At 39.8% G+C, this 17,354-nt stretch overlaps 1 protein-coding gene across 1 annotated transcript in view; it reads left to right on the top strand.

Moving 5' to 3' along the window:
• The window catches only part of LOC140427898 (importin subunit alpha-5), a 92,877-nt gene extending 75,960 nt beyond the window's left edge, over nucleotides 1-16,917 (top strand). Inside the window, exons 10-14 of the mRNA XM_072513731.1 lie at nucleotides 8,519-8,597; nucleotides 9,308-9,433; nucleotides 9,676-9,803; nucleotides 11,425-11,603; nucleotides 13,697-16,917. Coding sequence (XP_072369832.1) covers nucleotides 8,519-8,597; nucleotides 9,308-9,433; nucleotides 9,676-9,803; nucleotides 11,425-11,603; nucleotides 13,697-13,887 — 703 coding nt within the window. The 3' untranslated portion in view covers nucleotides 13,888-16,917. The remainder of the gene's footprint in view (nucleotides 1-8,518; nucleotides 8,598-9,307; nucleotides 9,434-9,675; nucleotides 9,804-11,424; nucleotides 11,604-13,696) is intronic.
• Nucleotides 16,918-17,354: the final 437 nt, after the last annotated feature.

Below are 17,354 nucleotides of genomic sequence, written 5' to 3'. Positions count from 1 at the left end.
CTTGCGATGTCTATCCGTAACCTCTTTTCATTGACACTTTTTGTAGAGTGCACATTTTCCCACCGGGATTTACTGTCAATGTGACAGTCAAAAGGTATATTACCGAAATCCCCTAATCCCAAAATTTCTGTCAATATCATACTTGTATAAAAAGCCATAGCCACCACCTCTACATGGTTTAACGTCTCAGCAGCCAAAGTGCTTTTTAACCACTCTCCTTATTTTCTTTGTTTCCCACACAAGTGGGCAACATTTACCATTGTTCCCCAAAAGGAAAATTATAAAACCACCTGCGCTTGAAACCCCATCACATAAATTTGCTATGAGTTTCAAGTGCTTACGGTCACCTAAAACCGGGAACTTCAAAACACACTCCTGCGTTTTTAGTTTGGCCAACGCTTTATTTGCTCTTATTATGTCTTCCACTTTGGGATCATTCATTTTTGTACTCCACTCTAAGACATCAAAACTCGCGTCCGGTCTAGTCTGTCTACCTAACTAGTTCAGTTGCCCAATTAAACTTTGCAGTTGCTCTTTTTCTATCTTTGAAACCATTGCGTCTTTTTGTGAAACTCGGCCACGACTAATTGCTATTGGGGTGATGCTTTCCAAATAAGATTGCTGACGTAAAGTTGCCCCTAACTTAGTCTGTCCAATTTCCAGTCCAATATATTTAAATGCACCGGAAGCCTGACTTCCAACCCTGAATTCTTTCCTCAAACCAGAGATTACAATAGCTTCAAAATCACTAGTTCCACCCCACAAAAAATCATCGACATGCATCATAAAAATGCCAGAAAGATATCCTATATAGCGCCAGTAAAACATTGCAGGATCTACTTTCAACTGGCAACAGCCTAACTTTAACAAAACTGACCTTACCGTAAAATACCAGACTAGATGCATCATTTAATCCATATACACATTTGTTCAACTTCCAGAGTACCCCTTCTGTGTTAGCTGCTTCTTTAGGAGGACGGAGAAAAATGTCTCTCTGGAGCTGATGCCCCTGCAAAAAGGCAGCTTTTATATCTATAGATTTGCATTCCCATGCCTTTGTGACTAATAGAGCCAAAAAGATCTTTAAAATAACCTTTCCTGCTGTAGGTGAATCTACCCTTAAATCCTGATCTTCTAAGTTTTCTTCAAATCCCCTTGCCACGAGCCTGGCCTTTGCCTTATAAGTTCCATCCGGAAGGACCTTTTCCGTGCAAATCCATCTGTGGGATAGAGCTCTTTGTCCCCTATCCGGTACTTCCGTGTATACCCCAAATTAACTCCAACTATGCAATTCTTGCTGTTTAGCTTCTTTAATAACTTTTTCATCTAATTTATTTGAAGCCACCAAAATCTCACGTGCATGTGGGCTTCTACTCCTATTAGTATTCGTAGTCTTACTCATGTTCCGAGATCGTGACAAACTACGTCCCCTCTCCCGCCTGGTATCTCGTTCTGTACTGCTACTGCTTGATCTTTCTCTTCTGCTGTGGGGTGTCCTTTCAATAGTTCTCGACCTTTTCCTGCGGACCTGTTCACTATCCGATGTACTATCTGAACTGGCACTGTGTTTCTGTGCCCTCCATTTTTGAACTTCGTTTTCCCAATCCATTGTCTTGACTCCTTCCCCTGAATGCTGTACATTCAACCAATGTTTATACTTTCCAGTGGCCTTCCCTGCTCTACTAATAACAGTTGCATCCTTCCATTGACTAGACCCTCAGGCAAGTATGTCACTTTTGTACCAACTTTTGGCAGTTGCCCTTTCGGAAAAATGGCCTGTTTTAATTCACCAGAAGTGTTGTGTTCCTCCACAGAAACCCTGTCTATATCAGTTAATTGGTCCGCACAGTTCTGTAACACATGCATACCAGATGACTCTGGTTCCTCGTCATGTCTGTCTGCTCTGTCTAAATTTGTAATCTGTACCCATTATCCTTGATGAATGGACCCTAACAGTTTGATCACCATGTTGCAAAATAATTGTTTTGCCATCTATGCCGATGATCTTTCCTGGGCCTTTCCATTCATTAGAATTGTCTCTCTTATAGTATAGGGGCTGTTTAGCACAGGGCTAAATCGCTGGCTTTGAAAGCAGACCAAGGCAGGCCAGCAGCACGGTTCAATTCCCGTATCAGCCTCCCCGAACAGGCGCCGGAATGTGGCGACTAGGGGCTTTTCACAGTAACTTCATTTGAAGCCTACTTGTGACAATAAGCGATTTTCATTTCATTTCATTTCATACCATGTCTCCTTGCTGAAAAACGGCATCTGATGCCCGTACGTTATGTCTTAAAACTCTGCGAATTCTTTCAGAGACTTCTGCTTCCAAAAAAGCTTTTCTACTGCTATGTAATGCATTTAAATGTTCCGCAAAACCAGAGCTAATTGTAGTCCCCTCCCAAGCTGGAGGCTGGTCATCCAAAATGGACAGAATTTTAGAATTTCTACCAAACACTAATTGATAAGGACTATAGCCCCCAACCATCTGCAATGAATTCTTTCCATGTACTGCGCATGCTAAAGCTGAGTTTAGCCTGCAATTTGGTCGATCTGCCAAAATTTTCCGAAGCATGTCATCGATGACAGCATGATTTCTTTCACAGTTATTTCTGCAGCCACATTCATAACTCTGATATTCATGTTTTCACACTTATCCCTAAACTCATCATTAGCAAATTCTCCCCCATTGTCCGTAAGAAATTTTGCCGGTGGACCCATTCCTGTCCCTATCCATTTTTCCACGATTTGATCCAGAATTACTCTCTTTTATTTACTTCGTACAATCGTTGATTGACTAAATCTGGTTGCTAAATCTACAAAATGCAAAATAAATATATTATTTGCTTTATCCCAGATCTTAAGGTCCATGGCCACAATGTCGTTAAAATCCCTGGCCAACGGTAGGGTTACTATTGGTTGTGCTGGTGTCCTTCTGTACTTCCTACAAACTTCACAGCGGTCACTAACCTGTTCTATCAATTTAGTATAGTCGTTATCCCTTACCCCTGCATCCTTTAATAAATTTTTCAGCCTCCGAGGAGACAGATGTGCAAATTGCCTGTGCAGTTTTAATACCACAAGCTTTTTATCAGCCCATTTTCGACTGCCATTAACACATCCTTAACCACTCTACTTGAAAAATTAGTTGTCAGTCATGGAATACAATAGTGTCCCGACTGTGTAAATTGTAAGTCCACCGTATTTCAAAAAACTGTTGCCTTATCCTGTTCCATATCCAGTTTCATGTGTGCTTTCTTCATCGATGGTCTGCTCTGAAGCAAAGGTATCTCACTTGATACAACATCTGTGCTAATGAAATGATTCACTCCGGCAATATTGCAAGGGAACACCACTCTTTTCAGCGACTTCAGAGTATTATCATCCCCAAACCTGAAACTTGTGGAACTTTCAAATTCCTTAACCTTGTTACAATTTTCAACATTCAAAGAGTCCAGGTAACATTTTAACCAGTCAATTACACACACAGTAGATGTGCAGCCACTGTCCAATACAGCATAGTTGAAGGATTCTGCAACCAACACCCTCCTTACCGGCGTAAAACTGCTTGTCAATAGGACAATGCCTTCTTTCTGGTCACTATCTTTTTCCTCTTCTGACTCTTCCGTGTCATGTGTTGCTTCAAACACTCTATCATAACGAGTTGGACAGTTGAAAGCATAATTGTATTGAGAGTCACATCGAAAACATCGATTTATCATGCCCCGTGCATTTCTGGGGTTCATCTTCCTATTGTAGGTTCTAACTGGGTTTCTGTCTTCATAATTTCCTTGTCTCGGTCTCCGTCTATAGTCTTGAGCCCTGTTCGTAGCCATACGATTTCGCCATCCTGTTACTAGTGTATCTTCCATATTCTGCCTTATTGCAGGCTGACCTATTTGGGTCATCAGAGCCATCGGAATCGAATGTTTCCCCAGAAACCTTTGTAAAGCTTTTGTCATCTGTTCGATTAAGGTATCCTTATCAGTAAACTGAACTCCTGTCAAAACCAGGAGCCTATCCATGTTGCTCACTCTAGCACAGTCAAGTAACTTAAAGGCCAACACAGACTGTGGAAACTCCAGATTGTGTTTCTGCAGCCTTTTATATAGTCTGCCAAATTTCATTATATAGTCTTCCATGGAGATATCCTCCATTTTCCGGAACTTATCAAAATCCGACCATGCTTCATACGCACTGAACAAGTCATCTTTCTTATAAATCTTATCCATATAATGTAATAAAGTCTCCAGACCTTCTTCTGAGTCTAACTCTTCCAATTCCAGCTCAGAAAGCACTTTGTTTTGGATTTTACTGCCATATGGTAGAGAAAACAATGCCATACCTTGTTTTCTCTTTCCCAAAGCAGTTACTTTAGTCCACATAACTACTGCACTTCTCCATTGGTCGTACGATTCCCTTTCAGAAAATAAGGGAGGATAGTCATATCCAGCCATCTTTATCCTGGGTTCAGCCATGTATCTTTTTTTTCTCCCTTCTCACTCACTCCTTGGTTAGATCAGGAAAAGTTGTTTCTTTCAAACCTTCACATTTGCACAGCAACCATCCTCTGCTACCATTGTTAGACATTTTAGTTGCTGTGAAATGAAGAGTCTAAAGTTCTTGTTCTTTTTCACCAAACACCATTTATTTCACTTCCACAGCCTCTGCACAAAACTCTTAACAACACACCACCTGACAGAGGCCACCTGAAGCCCTTTTACATATCAGTGTCAATTAATGGATACTTAACATAAATGAGACAACTAATTGCAATGTCTCTTAACCCATTACTTAACATCCGGCCCAGGGGACCTATCTATTTTTACACTTTCCAGATTGCTAACACCTCCTCCTTATGAACCTCAAGCCCTTCTAGTCTAGTAGCCTGAATCTCAGTATTCTCCTCGACAACATTATTTTTTTCCTGTCTGAATACTGACGAAAAATATTAATTTAGCACCTCCTATCTCCTCGGACTCCACGCACAACGTCCCGCTACTGTCCTTGACTGGCCCTACTCTTACCCTAGTCATTCTTTTATTCCTGACATATCTATAGAAAGCTTTAGGGTTATCCTTGATCCTACCTGCCAAAGACTCCTCATGTCCCCTCCTGGCTTTAGGTCCTTCCTAGCTAACTTGTAACTCTCGAGTGCCCTAACTGAACTTCCATGTCTCATCTTTACATAAGCCTCCTTCTTCCTCTTGACAAGTGTTTCGACTGCTTTAGTAAACCACGGTTCCCTTGCTCAACCACTTCCTCCCTGCCTGACAGGTACATACTTATCAAGGACATGCAGTAGCTGTTCCTTGAACAAGCTCCACATTTCCATTGTGCCCATCCCCTGCAGTTTTCCTCTCCATCCGATGCATCCTAAGTCTTGCCTCATCGCATCATAATTGCCTTTCCCCCAGATATAACTCTTGCCCTGCGGTATATACCTATCCCTTTCCATCACTAAAGTAAACTTAATCGAATTGTGGTCACTATCACCAAAGTGCTCACCTACCTCCAAATCTAACACCTGTCCTGGTTCATTACCCAGTACCAAATCCAAAATGGCCTCGCCTCTCCCTCCAGCACCTAAGTCTTCTACCTAGATTGCAGCGTTAGGCTATATTGGATTTGTGATTCTTCTCCTCCTCCTCCTCCTCCCACCCCCCAAAAAAACAACTTGTAACAAAAGAAAACAACTTGTAACTGGTATTCACAGCAGAATAGTTTCCAGGAACAGACCGAGTTTCCTTTGAACTAAAACATGCACTTTATTGGATACCAACAAGTCTTTGGGACCTAAGCTTATTTTGGCAATGGTCCTGAAGACTTGTGTTCCAAAACTTGCTGCACCTCTGGCCAAACTGTTCCAGTACAGCAATAACACTTGCATCTACGTGGCAATGTGGAAAATTGCCCAGGGGAGTCCTGTACGCAGAAAGTAGGACAAATCCAACCTGGCCAATTACCGACCCATCACTTTACTCTCAATCATAAGTGAAGTGTGGGAGGGGTCACCTACAGTGCTATCAAGTGGCACTTACTAAGCAATAAGGGACGGCACAGTTGCACAGTAGTTCACACTGCTGCCTTACAGCGCCAAGACCTTGGGTGACTGTGTGGAGTTTGCATGTTCTCCTCGTGTCTGCATGGGTTTCCTCCGGGTGCTCTAGTTTCCTCCCATAGCCCAAAGATGTGCAGGTAGGTGGATTGGACATTTTAAATTGCCCCTTAATGTCCAAAGAACAGGTGGGGCCGTGGGCATAGGTAGAGGGATCTTTCAGAGGTTCGGTGCAGACTCACAGGGCCGAATGGCCTCCTTCTGCACTGTAGGGATTCTATGAATAACCTGCTCACTGATGCGCCGTTTGGGTTCTGTAAGGGTCACTTGATTCCTGGCCTCATTACAGCCTTGGCTCAATCATGGAAAAAGTTCTGAACTCCAGAGGTGAAGTGAGAGAGATTGCCTTTGACATCAAGGCAGTAGTTGACTGAGTGAGACATCAAGGAAACCTAGCAAAAGGGGAGTAATTGGAAATTTTCAGTACCAATCTGACTCCTCCGATGCTGAAGCAGTTCATGTCCAAATGCAACAAGACCTGGACGGTGTCCAGAGTTGAGTGACAAGTGGGAAGTAATACTTGTGCCACACAAGTGCCAGGCAATGACCATCTCCAATGAGTGCGAGTCCAATCATCTTTCCTTGACATTCAATGACATTACCATTGATATCAATGACATTACCCTACCAACAACAGCCTGGGGATTACCATTGACCAGAAACTGAACGGAACTAGCCATATAAGTACTGTGGCTGCAAGAGCAGGTCAAAGGCTAGGTAATCCTGCGACTAGTAACTTGCCACTTGATTCCCCAAAGCCTGTCCACAAGGCACAAGTGTGAGAGAATACTCTCCACTTGCCTGGATGAGTGCTACTCCAACAACACTCGAGAAGCTCAACACCATCCAGGACAAAACAGCCGATTGACTTGCACCACATCCACATACAGTCACTCCCTCCAGCACTGAAGCACAGTAGCAGCAATGTGTGCCATCTAAAAGGTGCACTGTCGGAACTCTCACCTTCCAAACCCATGACCACTACTATCTCTAAGGACAGGGCAGCAGATACATGGGAATATCATCACCTGGAAGTCCCCCTTCAAGCCACTCGCCATTCTGACTTGGATTGGACATTCCTTCACTGCTGCTGGGTTGAACTCCCTGACAGCACTGTGGTTGTACCTACATCACATGGACTGCTGCAATTAAAGAAGATGGCCTGCCACCACCACCCCCTCAAGGGCAATTAAAGATGGACAGTAAATGCTGGCCTGGCAATAAATGTTGGCCTAGCCGGCGATACCTACATCCCTTGATTTTGAAAAAAAGTCACGCCTTTCATAATTAATACTCAAAATCATACAATATGCCCACCATGTTTTTCTGTCTTCTCTGGAATCGTTACACACCACATTATTAAAACCATATAAAATGTAAGAATTGTGTCACGTAAGATAACACACCAGGAAAAGAAAGAAATTAGAAGTACGATACATAAAACATTAAAATATCTCAACTTAAAGCTTCACAAGGGCTTAAACAGCTTTTTATTAGAATGCATTTTATGTAATGCATTATGCAACAAGGTTTTGAATGAAGCAATAATGATTTATGGTCATGTAGTTTAACAAAAATCCCCCAACTTTACACCACCTTTTTCCACCCCTGTGATGAAAACATTCTGTTTTCAACTAATTACATGACATGGAATATGGGACATTGTCGCCCTTGTCATGTTTGTATTTTCAATAGTCTGCCTTGCGATGTTTACAAAATATTTCAAGGACCTTGCTATTCTGTTTGACTGCTCTCTCGTTGAAGCAGCTCCCACCTACCCAGAAAACTGTGCTCTCAGCTGATGTGATTCCCTGCATTCTTTACTTGAGCAGGCAAGATAAACAAGTAAATCTCAGTATTCGAACAGCAAGTTCCTCCTTTGTGACTAGAAAAATAATCATTATATAGTTCTGTTTTCTTATCATTTATTGCACCATAGAATTCCTACAGTGCAGAAGGAGACCATTTGGCCCATTGAGTCTGCACCAATCCTAGGCCCACCACTTGCCCCCACCATAACCCCACATCGTTGGACATTAAGGTGCAATTTAGCATGGGCAATCCACCAAACCCACCTTTATCTTTTCTAGAGTTCTAAATTTCGCCTTAACCACTCTACTGTTATATTGATGATGTTCCAATATTGCGCTTATGTCCATTTCCAGTACCCTACTTACATGCCTCATACCATTTACATTCCAATATTTTACTAAACTACTTGTTCCCAGTAGTGTACCCCTCAGAAAAGCTGATAACAATTTTCTACAGACATAGTTCAAATAAAGGTTTGATGCTTAGGTGACAATTTGACATCCAGTCAGTATGTCTTATTATGTCAGTAAAACTTTCCATCTAAAAGGTTTATTTTGGTTAGTAATTTTCCTCCATGTGGTTTTTTGACAGGCACTGTGACTATAAGGTGATCTCACCAGCTTTACGTGCAGTAGGAAACATTGTAACAGGCGATGATATACAGACTCAGGTAAGTGGAGGTAAAATGAGCAAACTTTGAAGAAGCATATCATAGGAGTAGTTCAGATGTGTAAAAAGGAAAGGTAACAAAACAGCACGAGCAAGCTTACAATCATCAATGAAAATAATATCATTTTTTTCCTAATTGATAAAATGTTAACAGATTTTTAGTACTCGTTGTACCTCTGTACCACAAGGTGTATAGACATGATGGGTGTAATAATTTGTAATTTTTTGAATCTTTTAACTCTCCAGTAACTTCAAAGTTTATCACTAAGCAATCAATTAATCAATCAGGATTCAAGTGCCACCAATATGGTGAGATGTTGAGTTTTAATAAGAGTTTAAGATGGACTATAACATTCCTAGTTATTAAAAGTAAAGTTGCTATAGTCTCAGATGACCATAGGCTGCTTTCTCCTTTGAGCGGGAGAGCTGAGTGGTGGTGATTTAACCTGATCACCACACCTCGGGCACGGGGCAAGGTTGAGAAGGCAGGGCCTTCATGAACAACCTCAGCCAGTACAGGAATTGAACCTGCATTGTTGGCCTCACTCACATTGGCCTAAGCATCACGGACCAGCCAACTGAGCTAAATCGGCATGCTTTGGATTAAGATTAGTATCCAATTCAAAAATATATTACTTTCATTGACTCGACTGGCTCGGTAAATGTATACTTAATTGTTCTGTCTGTTTTATTTTTTTCCCTGTCCCCTAGGTAATTTTAAATTGCTCTGCTTTGCAGAGTTTATTGCACTTATTAAGCAGCCCAAAAGAGTCGATCAAAAAGGAAGCATGTTGGACCATCTCAAATATCACAGCAGGCAATAGAGCACAAATACAGGTATGCTTCAATTTGCAGCAGATGTATCAGTTAGGCTTTTCCCTCAAACGGTTCTTGTTGACACTGTTGTACTTTGGTTTATATCCTGGTGTGAACTGCATACTACAGTCATGTACAAATGGTGGATTCTCTGGAGCTTAAAGTGGTGGATTTCCATAGAGCAAAGTTTATAATTTTATTGATTTCTAGTTGAATGGTACTGTTTTTTTAAAAAATCTGAACATTGTGTGTAATGTTTGCAGGCCGTGATAGATGCCGACATCTTCCCTGTCCTAATAACTATTCTACAAACAGCAGAATTCCGGACAAGGAAAGAAGCTGCTTGGGCCATTACCAATGCAACATCTGGTGGAACTCCTGAACAGATCAAGTATGACTTTTTTTCTGCATGGAATCTTTGGTTTTGTTGATGAAAAGGCACAGTTGAATATTTAAACATGCAGCTACTCCTTAATTATTTTCCAAATATGTGCAGGATGGAGGGATTGGCCAGCTAAATTTTCTCTTAATTGGGAAAAAAAAGAATGGGTACTTTAATTTATTTTTAAAATCATTACGGAATCCTCCACCAATATCCTGAGGTTACCTTTTATCAAAAACTGAACTGAGCCAACCAGATAAATACTGTGACTAAAAGAGCAGGTCAATGGCTGGAGATTCTGCAGTGTGGAGCTTGCCTCCTAACTCGCTAAGCCTATCAACCATCTACAAGCACAAGTCAGGAATGTGATGTAATACTCTCCATTTTCTTGTTTGGGGGGGGGGGGGGGGGGGGGGGGGGGATCTCCAACAGCACTCTAAGCTCAACAGCATCCAGAACAAAGCAGCCCACTGAATTGACACTCCATTCACTGCCTCCACCACCCTTGTGCAAAGGCAGTAGTGTGTACCATCTATGAGATGCAGAGCAGCAACTCACCTAGCCTCCTGCAACAATACCTTCAAAACCCGTGACCTGTACCACCTAGGACAAAGGCAGTAGATGCATGGGAACATCGGCACTTGTAGATTTTTCCCTCCAAGTGACACGCTATCCATTAACAGCAGTTCCTTTACTGTCGCTGGGTCAAAATCTTGAAACTCCTTCCCTACGCTGGGTCAAAATCTTGAAACTCCCTACCTAACAACACAGTAGGTGTACCTACACCAAAAGGACTGCAGCAGTTCAAGATGGTGACGCCACCACCACCATTAGGGCAATTTGAGAAGGGTACGAAATTCTAACCGTACCAGTGTTGTGCTCATACCATGAATGAATAACTTTCTAAAGTTTCACACCAATAAATGTTTAAGTGCAGTCACTATTGCTCTAGAGGCATCCACTCCAGCCATTTTGCACCCAGCAAGATACCAAAAGTAACATGCATGACCAGTTAATCTGTTTATGATATTGGTTAAAGGAAGAATATTAATCCCTGACTGTGAATCTTTAATATTTACCTTGTTAATGTAATATGAACAGTAACATCTCTGTTACTATTACACTTTTCCAGTACTTGGATTATATACCTTAAGCCTTGTAAGAAATATGGTAGACAGTTTATGGTACTGTCATGAATCTCATCCATGAGTGCCTTCAAAACTTAATAGTCTGGACCCTGGTTAGAAGCACTTTTTTTATTAGGTTGAAGTAGTCTGTGCTCAGTTGCTTCTTTATTGAGGCTAGATTGTAAGTGGGAATTCATGGTTTACATGGCTGCATCTGATGGGGTGATCAGGATGGTGACTAGTGAATGGAAGAGAAATCTTGTTTCTCGGAGTCTCAAGGTATTCTAACGGCATGCATTCTAAGTATGAAAGAACAGGGTTGTGTGGGCATTTAATAAACAAAACATGTTTCTAAATGAAATGCTTTACTGACCACAGCCCTCTGAATTGTGCACCCTAGCCCTGGACCAGGAAATCATTAACCAATACTGAATTCCTGACTGTTTACTGTGCGCCAGTCTGGGTTTGCGATTTGATTGTGGCCCTTCTATAATCTTCCTCAGATATATAGTGGATTTGGGATGCATTAAACCATTGTGTGACTTGCTGACTGTTATGGATGCAAAGATCGTTCAGGTGTCACTGAATGGTTTGGAGAATATCCTTAGATTGGGTGAGCAGGAAGCGAAACAAAATGGAACCGGAATAAATCCTTACTGTGCATTAATAGAGGAAGCCTATGGTGAGTTGATGTTGAAAATTATTAATGTTCGTTTATGTACAATTAACAGAAAAATAAGTTGCATAGAGGCTTAAGTTGCTTCCTTTGTGCAATTACAGAAAGTAAATTTGAAAATTATACTTTTGAAATAATTGTTAATGTTCTTTAAATATAGCAAAGAAACTATATCTGCGTGTGTTTTTAGGCTGCTAAGAAATATTTCTAAATATTTGAAAAAAATGTGAAAACAAAGCATAATGCTCTTAATCTGAAAATCAACCAGTAGCTTTGTTGAAGAAGAGAATGTGAATTATGAATCACTGCAAGTCATTGGCTATGCTGCTCTGCATTAGCTTTACAAAAACTGCATCTCATCCTTGACCTCTCCATGAGGTTGCTGCATTTGCACATTATCCATTAAAAACACCACAGAACATCTAGTAATTGGCATTGTGCCGTTTAACGATGTGACAATTATTAATAACTGCCAATCAACCGCTTTTGATCAAAAAGTGAACAATTAAAGTGTGAAGTCTCATTCTTGAATTGAGTTGTTAGAAATATTAACTCTGTAAAATGTAAAAAATGTTAAGTGTAATGTTTTTTCCTTTGTCTTTTTCCTCTCTCTATCCAATGTTGTTTCTTTATTCCTCTTTCTGTGCATGTTTTAACATTGAATTCATTCATTCAAATACACACTCATTCTCAGTCATTGTTTTTACAATTCTTTAATCTCATTAATTTTGGAGATACAGTTGGATTCCCAGTTCGCCACGGTTGCAGATCTTCTGCTCTTAATTTTGTTAACTCCTCTCAAATCCAGCATTTTGGTAAACAAAAAGTTTTAAAACATAAACACACATGCACAAGTGTAGCTAACAGGACAGGCTGCAGTATGCCCAAGTCCAGCAAGGTCTGGGCTATAGAATTGGAATCATAGGTTGCAGCACAGCGGGAGGCCATACAAAACCAATGTAGAACCAACCTGAGAAACTGCCCTTTCTACAGTTTCTTCCCTAACCACTTTTGAATCTAATTTGCTATTCCTAATTCCATACCCTTAATCTGCTCCAATAGTCTTGTGTCAAAGATGTTTTAAAAGTCTATGTACGCCACATCCCACTGTATTTTTCCCATCTACTGTATAATCTGTATCTATAATCAAAGAACATGTAAGCACCTTTCATTTGTCCTTTCTGAAATTCATGTTGGCTGTTCCTCATCCCGTCTAAATGTTTAAACTATATAGGTTCCCAAACCTTTTGCTACCAGAGATGTTGATTAACTGGCTTGTTATTTCCCAGATTGACTGCTTTTCGGTTTGTGAAAATGGGTATTAGATTGGCTACTTTACAGTCCTCTGGCACACTTTCACTTAAATCCAGAAATATAATTTCTAGGGTCTTTGCTATTTCCCCCATTTCTCTTGTAATCCTCAAATGTATCCCACCAGATCCTGGCACCTTGGTCTCCTTTAGTTTACCTTTTCTATTGCTTTTATTTTCATTTAGGATACCTTTCATCTCATGTAATTTTAAACTACCAAGTTACCCCAAACTGGCTTCTTGCCTGATCAGAATAATGAAGCTGGTGAATTTCGGCTGATTGCAGCCATTTGAGGAGACTTTTCAAAATGAGCTTTTTAAAAATCTGTATTGCACTAGTTTTATTTTACATACTAGGAAATTGAGTTAAGAGTTAAGTACACCAATGAAACTAGTAATGGCTCTGTACAGTTTTAAAAAAGTGAATTTCAGTAATTTTAAATTGTAGTTACTTGTAGGTGGAGAACTAGAGACTCCTAAAAATGCTTATTTCTGTGATATCATTTTCAGTTACATTTGATAAAATTGCAAGCTATCACACCTAAATACAGCAATGGATATTTAAACAGTTGTGTTCTATTACACTGACCCAGTAATGGTGGTTCATGAAAGACTTACATTTGTAATTATGTAAAGTTATTTATGTGAAAGTCTGAACCGTAACTTCACTTTTCAAAAACTGCAACTTGAAGCACAATTTGTGCCAAGTTTACAAGTTGCACCCAAAATGGAAACTCTATCCCAAAGTGTCTAAAATAGAAATCTTTACTTTTTTTTAAACTTCTGCAGGTTTGGACAAGATTGAATTTCTGCAAAGCCATGAAAACCAGGATGTTTATCAAAAAGCATTTGATCTAATAGAGCATTATTTTGGTACAGAAGAGGAGGAAGATGCCAACATTGTCCCACAAGTTGATCTTAATCAGCAGCAATACATATTTCAGCCACATGAACCTCAGATGGAGGGCTTCCAGCTGTAAGCACAATCACAAAGCGGACTACTGAATCCACTTGAGACACACACACACTTTTCCCAGCGCTGTTGGGACCGACAAGTTTGTGGGAGGGGGATGAAAAGGAACTGCACCTGGACACAATGATAATTATACACCTATACAGGTGAACGATGCTAGTAAGAACCTGCTCAATAGCTGAATGGTTCTTATTAACAAAAGGTTGAATGTTGGTGTATAGAAAAACACGTATTTACATACAGCACACTCTACATAGCTACATTTGGGAACCACACAAAAAGTATGCTATATATGAAGGTTGTATTCTTGTGTGTATAATAATATATGTATATAAACATTCAAATAGGGGTTAGGGAAAACTCAGCAAATTTGCACCACCTGACTCTTCCATCTTAAATACTTGTATCCTTTGCTGTGGCTGTTTTTTCTGTTGTGATGTTTAATATTGCTGATTTTTTTTTTGTTGTAAAAATCAAACTGGTGCAATATCAATGTAGGTAAACTGATGGACTGTCTACCCAGTAATGCCCTGCATCTAATAACTTTTCACTTGCATTTTATATAGTTAATAACAAATCTGTTAGAAAGAGAATTGTGATCATTCCTTACTGTGGGTTAATTGAGAGATGGCTGGTTTGGTGTTATGAACATTACTTCCTCCTGCTCAGTTTTATCAATCTGGCAAATCATACCAGTGAGACAAGATCTACTGAACTACTTAACCTTTACTTTGTGGTAACTCTAAACATAATGTAAAATAATTTTTTCTAGCTGCATACTTTAAAATGTTCTTGTGAAAATTAGACAAGATTTGTGAAAATTAGGCAAGATTTCTGTTGGAATTGTGAAGCAGAGAAATTTAAGTTAATGCACATAAGGGTCTGTGATTGGTAGTGAATTATATTGCATCCATAAGAAAATCAGCAATTCAGCAGTAGGAAATATTGGAACTACGCTGGCAAAACCCAAAATGGCTAGTATACAGTAAATGCACTGGAGAGTCATGGAGTAGAGGTTTATTCTAGAACCCATTCTGATATCTGTATGCATTTAAAATGTGTTTTAGTGCACTTTGTACATTAGAACGGGAAATCATTTGCTTGTTAGTTCACATTTAATTAAAATCCTCTTGCCACTTAGGAGCAGTGTTCTGGGCAATGTAACTGCCATTCTTTTCAGAACAAGGTTAAAATAAGGCGCCCAACCCAGCTTTCCTTACCTCTGGTATTATTTTGCAATGTAGCCCCAGTGGTTTAGTGAGTGCGAACTGGAGAGACGTGTGATGGAAGAAATGGCTCGCACTGAAAAGCCATGAAGAACAATCACAGCAGAATCTGAACAAGGAGTATAACCAAAATTTACTGACTGTGTATTTTTGAAGACTGTCACTTTACAAATCTTTAATTGATGCAAATCAATGGCAATCATCCTGTTCAACTTATCCTGTCACTTTTTCTAGCCACCTATCAATGTTCATCATTCAGATAATATTCAAATTCCTGTTATGTAAGAAAAAAAAGACTGCTGGTTTAGGCTTGAGACCCAAAAGCTGGAATTCTGTTTTGATGTCTGTCATGCCTGGCTCTGCAAAGAGATCGCATGAATATTAACAGTCATGGTCTTTTTAGTTAATTAGTTGCGGTTTCATGGTGGGTATGCAGTTAGTACAGTTTTGTGACCATAATCTTGATACTATGACTAATGTATATTTCTTGTATTTCATTGGTACTTGCTACCATTTCTAGGGGTATAGGTTGCACAAGTCAAGATCGAGTTGTATAAAGGAGTGGCTGCACTCTTTCTAAAGTATAAAAACTTTAATATGCCATTCTTTCTCTTTATTGATTAGATGAAACCAATTAATTTGCTCCCCCCTCAATGTTGCTGTGTTGCATATTCTTCTGTAACTGAAGATAAATTGGCAACTTATTATCCAGGCCTTTGGCAGTCAGCTGCTCTAGGAGGCACAAAAGTGTGGTTTCACTCCCTCTTTTGGACCAAGATTTGGGAGCAGGTCACGTGCCAGCATATTTTTACAGGACAGAGTTGGAATCAGCAGCTGATCAAAGCAAGCAAAGTGAATTATCATCTGTACACTTCATCTGACAGTTCACTGGACTCTGCTATGCACAGTTTCAGCATGGGTTTTATCTACAATCTAATCTAATTGGTCTCCCTTCTGTTATGTTTCCAAGTTACTAAATTGGCATCTACCATATGGCCCCTTTTTTTTTTTTTGCACCTGCCACGTGCTACCTGGTGAATTGGATGAGGGTGGAGGTGACCAGCTATACACAGCTAAAGTTGACTTTGATTTCCTCTGTAAAATGAAAGCAGAGATTGGGGCGGTAAATTCACGAACATCCAAAAATAAAGGATTTTACAGGTTATTATTAATGGCAGAATTTCAGTAGATATTAATGATTCTACTACGAGCAATATTGCAGTGAGTGCAACAACTCCTTTGCAAAATACTCAGCTATACATTGCCAATTTTGCAAAGTGTAACCTTAGGTTTAACAATGTTAAATCTGAATTTTCCCATCACAATTAATGTAAACCTTGGAGTCCGGTTCTTTTGAACATTTTGTCAAAAAAATTGAAATACTGTACCTGTACAGTACATTCCTAAATTAAATTGTTAAAATAAAAAGAAATGTAGATTTAAATAAGATACTACACTAGTGGTGGTTGTAAAGGATGGGTAGGGTGAAGGATGGGTAGGGTGTGAAGAGTTGTGGAGTAATGGGGTGGAGAGGTAGGATCATCAACGAGCTGAGTTTATCCAAAGGCTGTTGGACAGTTTTTTTTTCTTTTGTTGGTAAAGCTCCTTGTAGCAGTGAATATCATTGATTGCCTTATTCACTTTGGAACTGCGTTCTCTGTTCGGATTGCTTTGGTAAAGATTTCCATGGCTTTGTCGATAAGTTCAAAGTTTGACAATCATTTTGTTGTTGACATTCAAGGAGCTGATGTTTCAACAGTTTGCTTCAGTTCATTGTATTTCTAGTTGCATTAAATCCTCATTCAACAATTCTTCTCCGTGGGACTCAAGTAATTGCACCACGTCTGCCTCCTTCACTTCTTCAAAACCAACTTCCATGGCTAAGTTAATGATTTTGAATTGAACTTATGGGATAATGACCGTCTTTGAATTTGTTGATACATTTGGCCTATCATTTTCACCATATACCATTCAGGCACACCATTGTAACGTCATTGCATGAATTAGCAATATTATTGCTACCCTTGAGAATATTGTAGTCACACCAAAGTTCCCTGATTGGCTTATTTTCAATAATTGTTTCCTTAATGAGCTGGAAGAAGATATGATGTAAATAAGCCTTGTAAGTTGCTATTGCCCCTGATCCATGGGTTATAGCAATTAAGTTGTGTTGGGTGGTAGGAAAACAACCGTAACTTTTTCCAATAAGTCATCAAAGTTGATGGGATGATCTGAGACAAGACGAGTA

This window comes from Scyliorhinus torazame, chromosome 8 (genome assembly GCF_047496885.1).
Source record: "Scyliorhinus torazame isolate Kashiwa2021f chromosome 8, sScyTor2.1, whole genome shotgun sequence".
In the NCBI taxonomy this organism is placed as follows: Eukaryota; Metazoa; Chordata; class Chondrichthyes; order Carcharhiniformes; family Scyliorhinidae; genus Scyliorhinus; species Scyliorhinus torazame.
The sequence above is the reverse complement of the archived record's forward strand: the minus strand, read 5'-3'. Positions and strand labels throughout refer to the sequence as shown.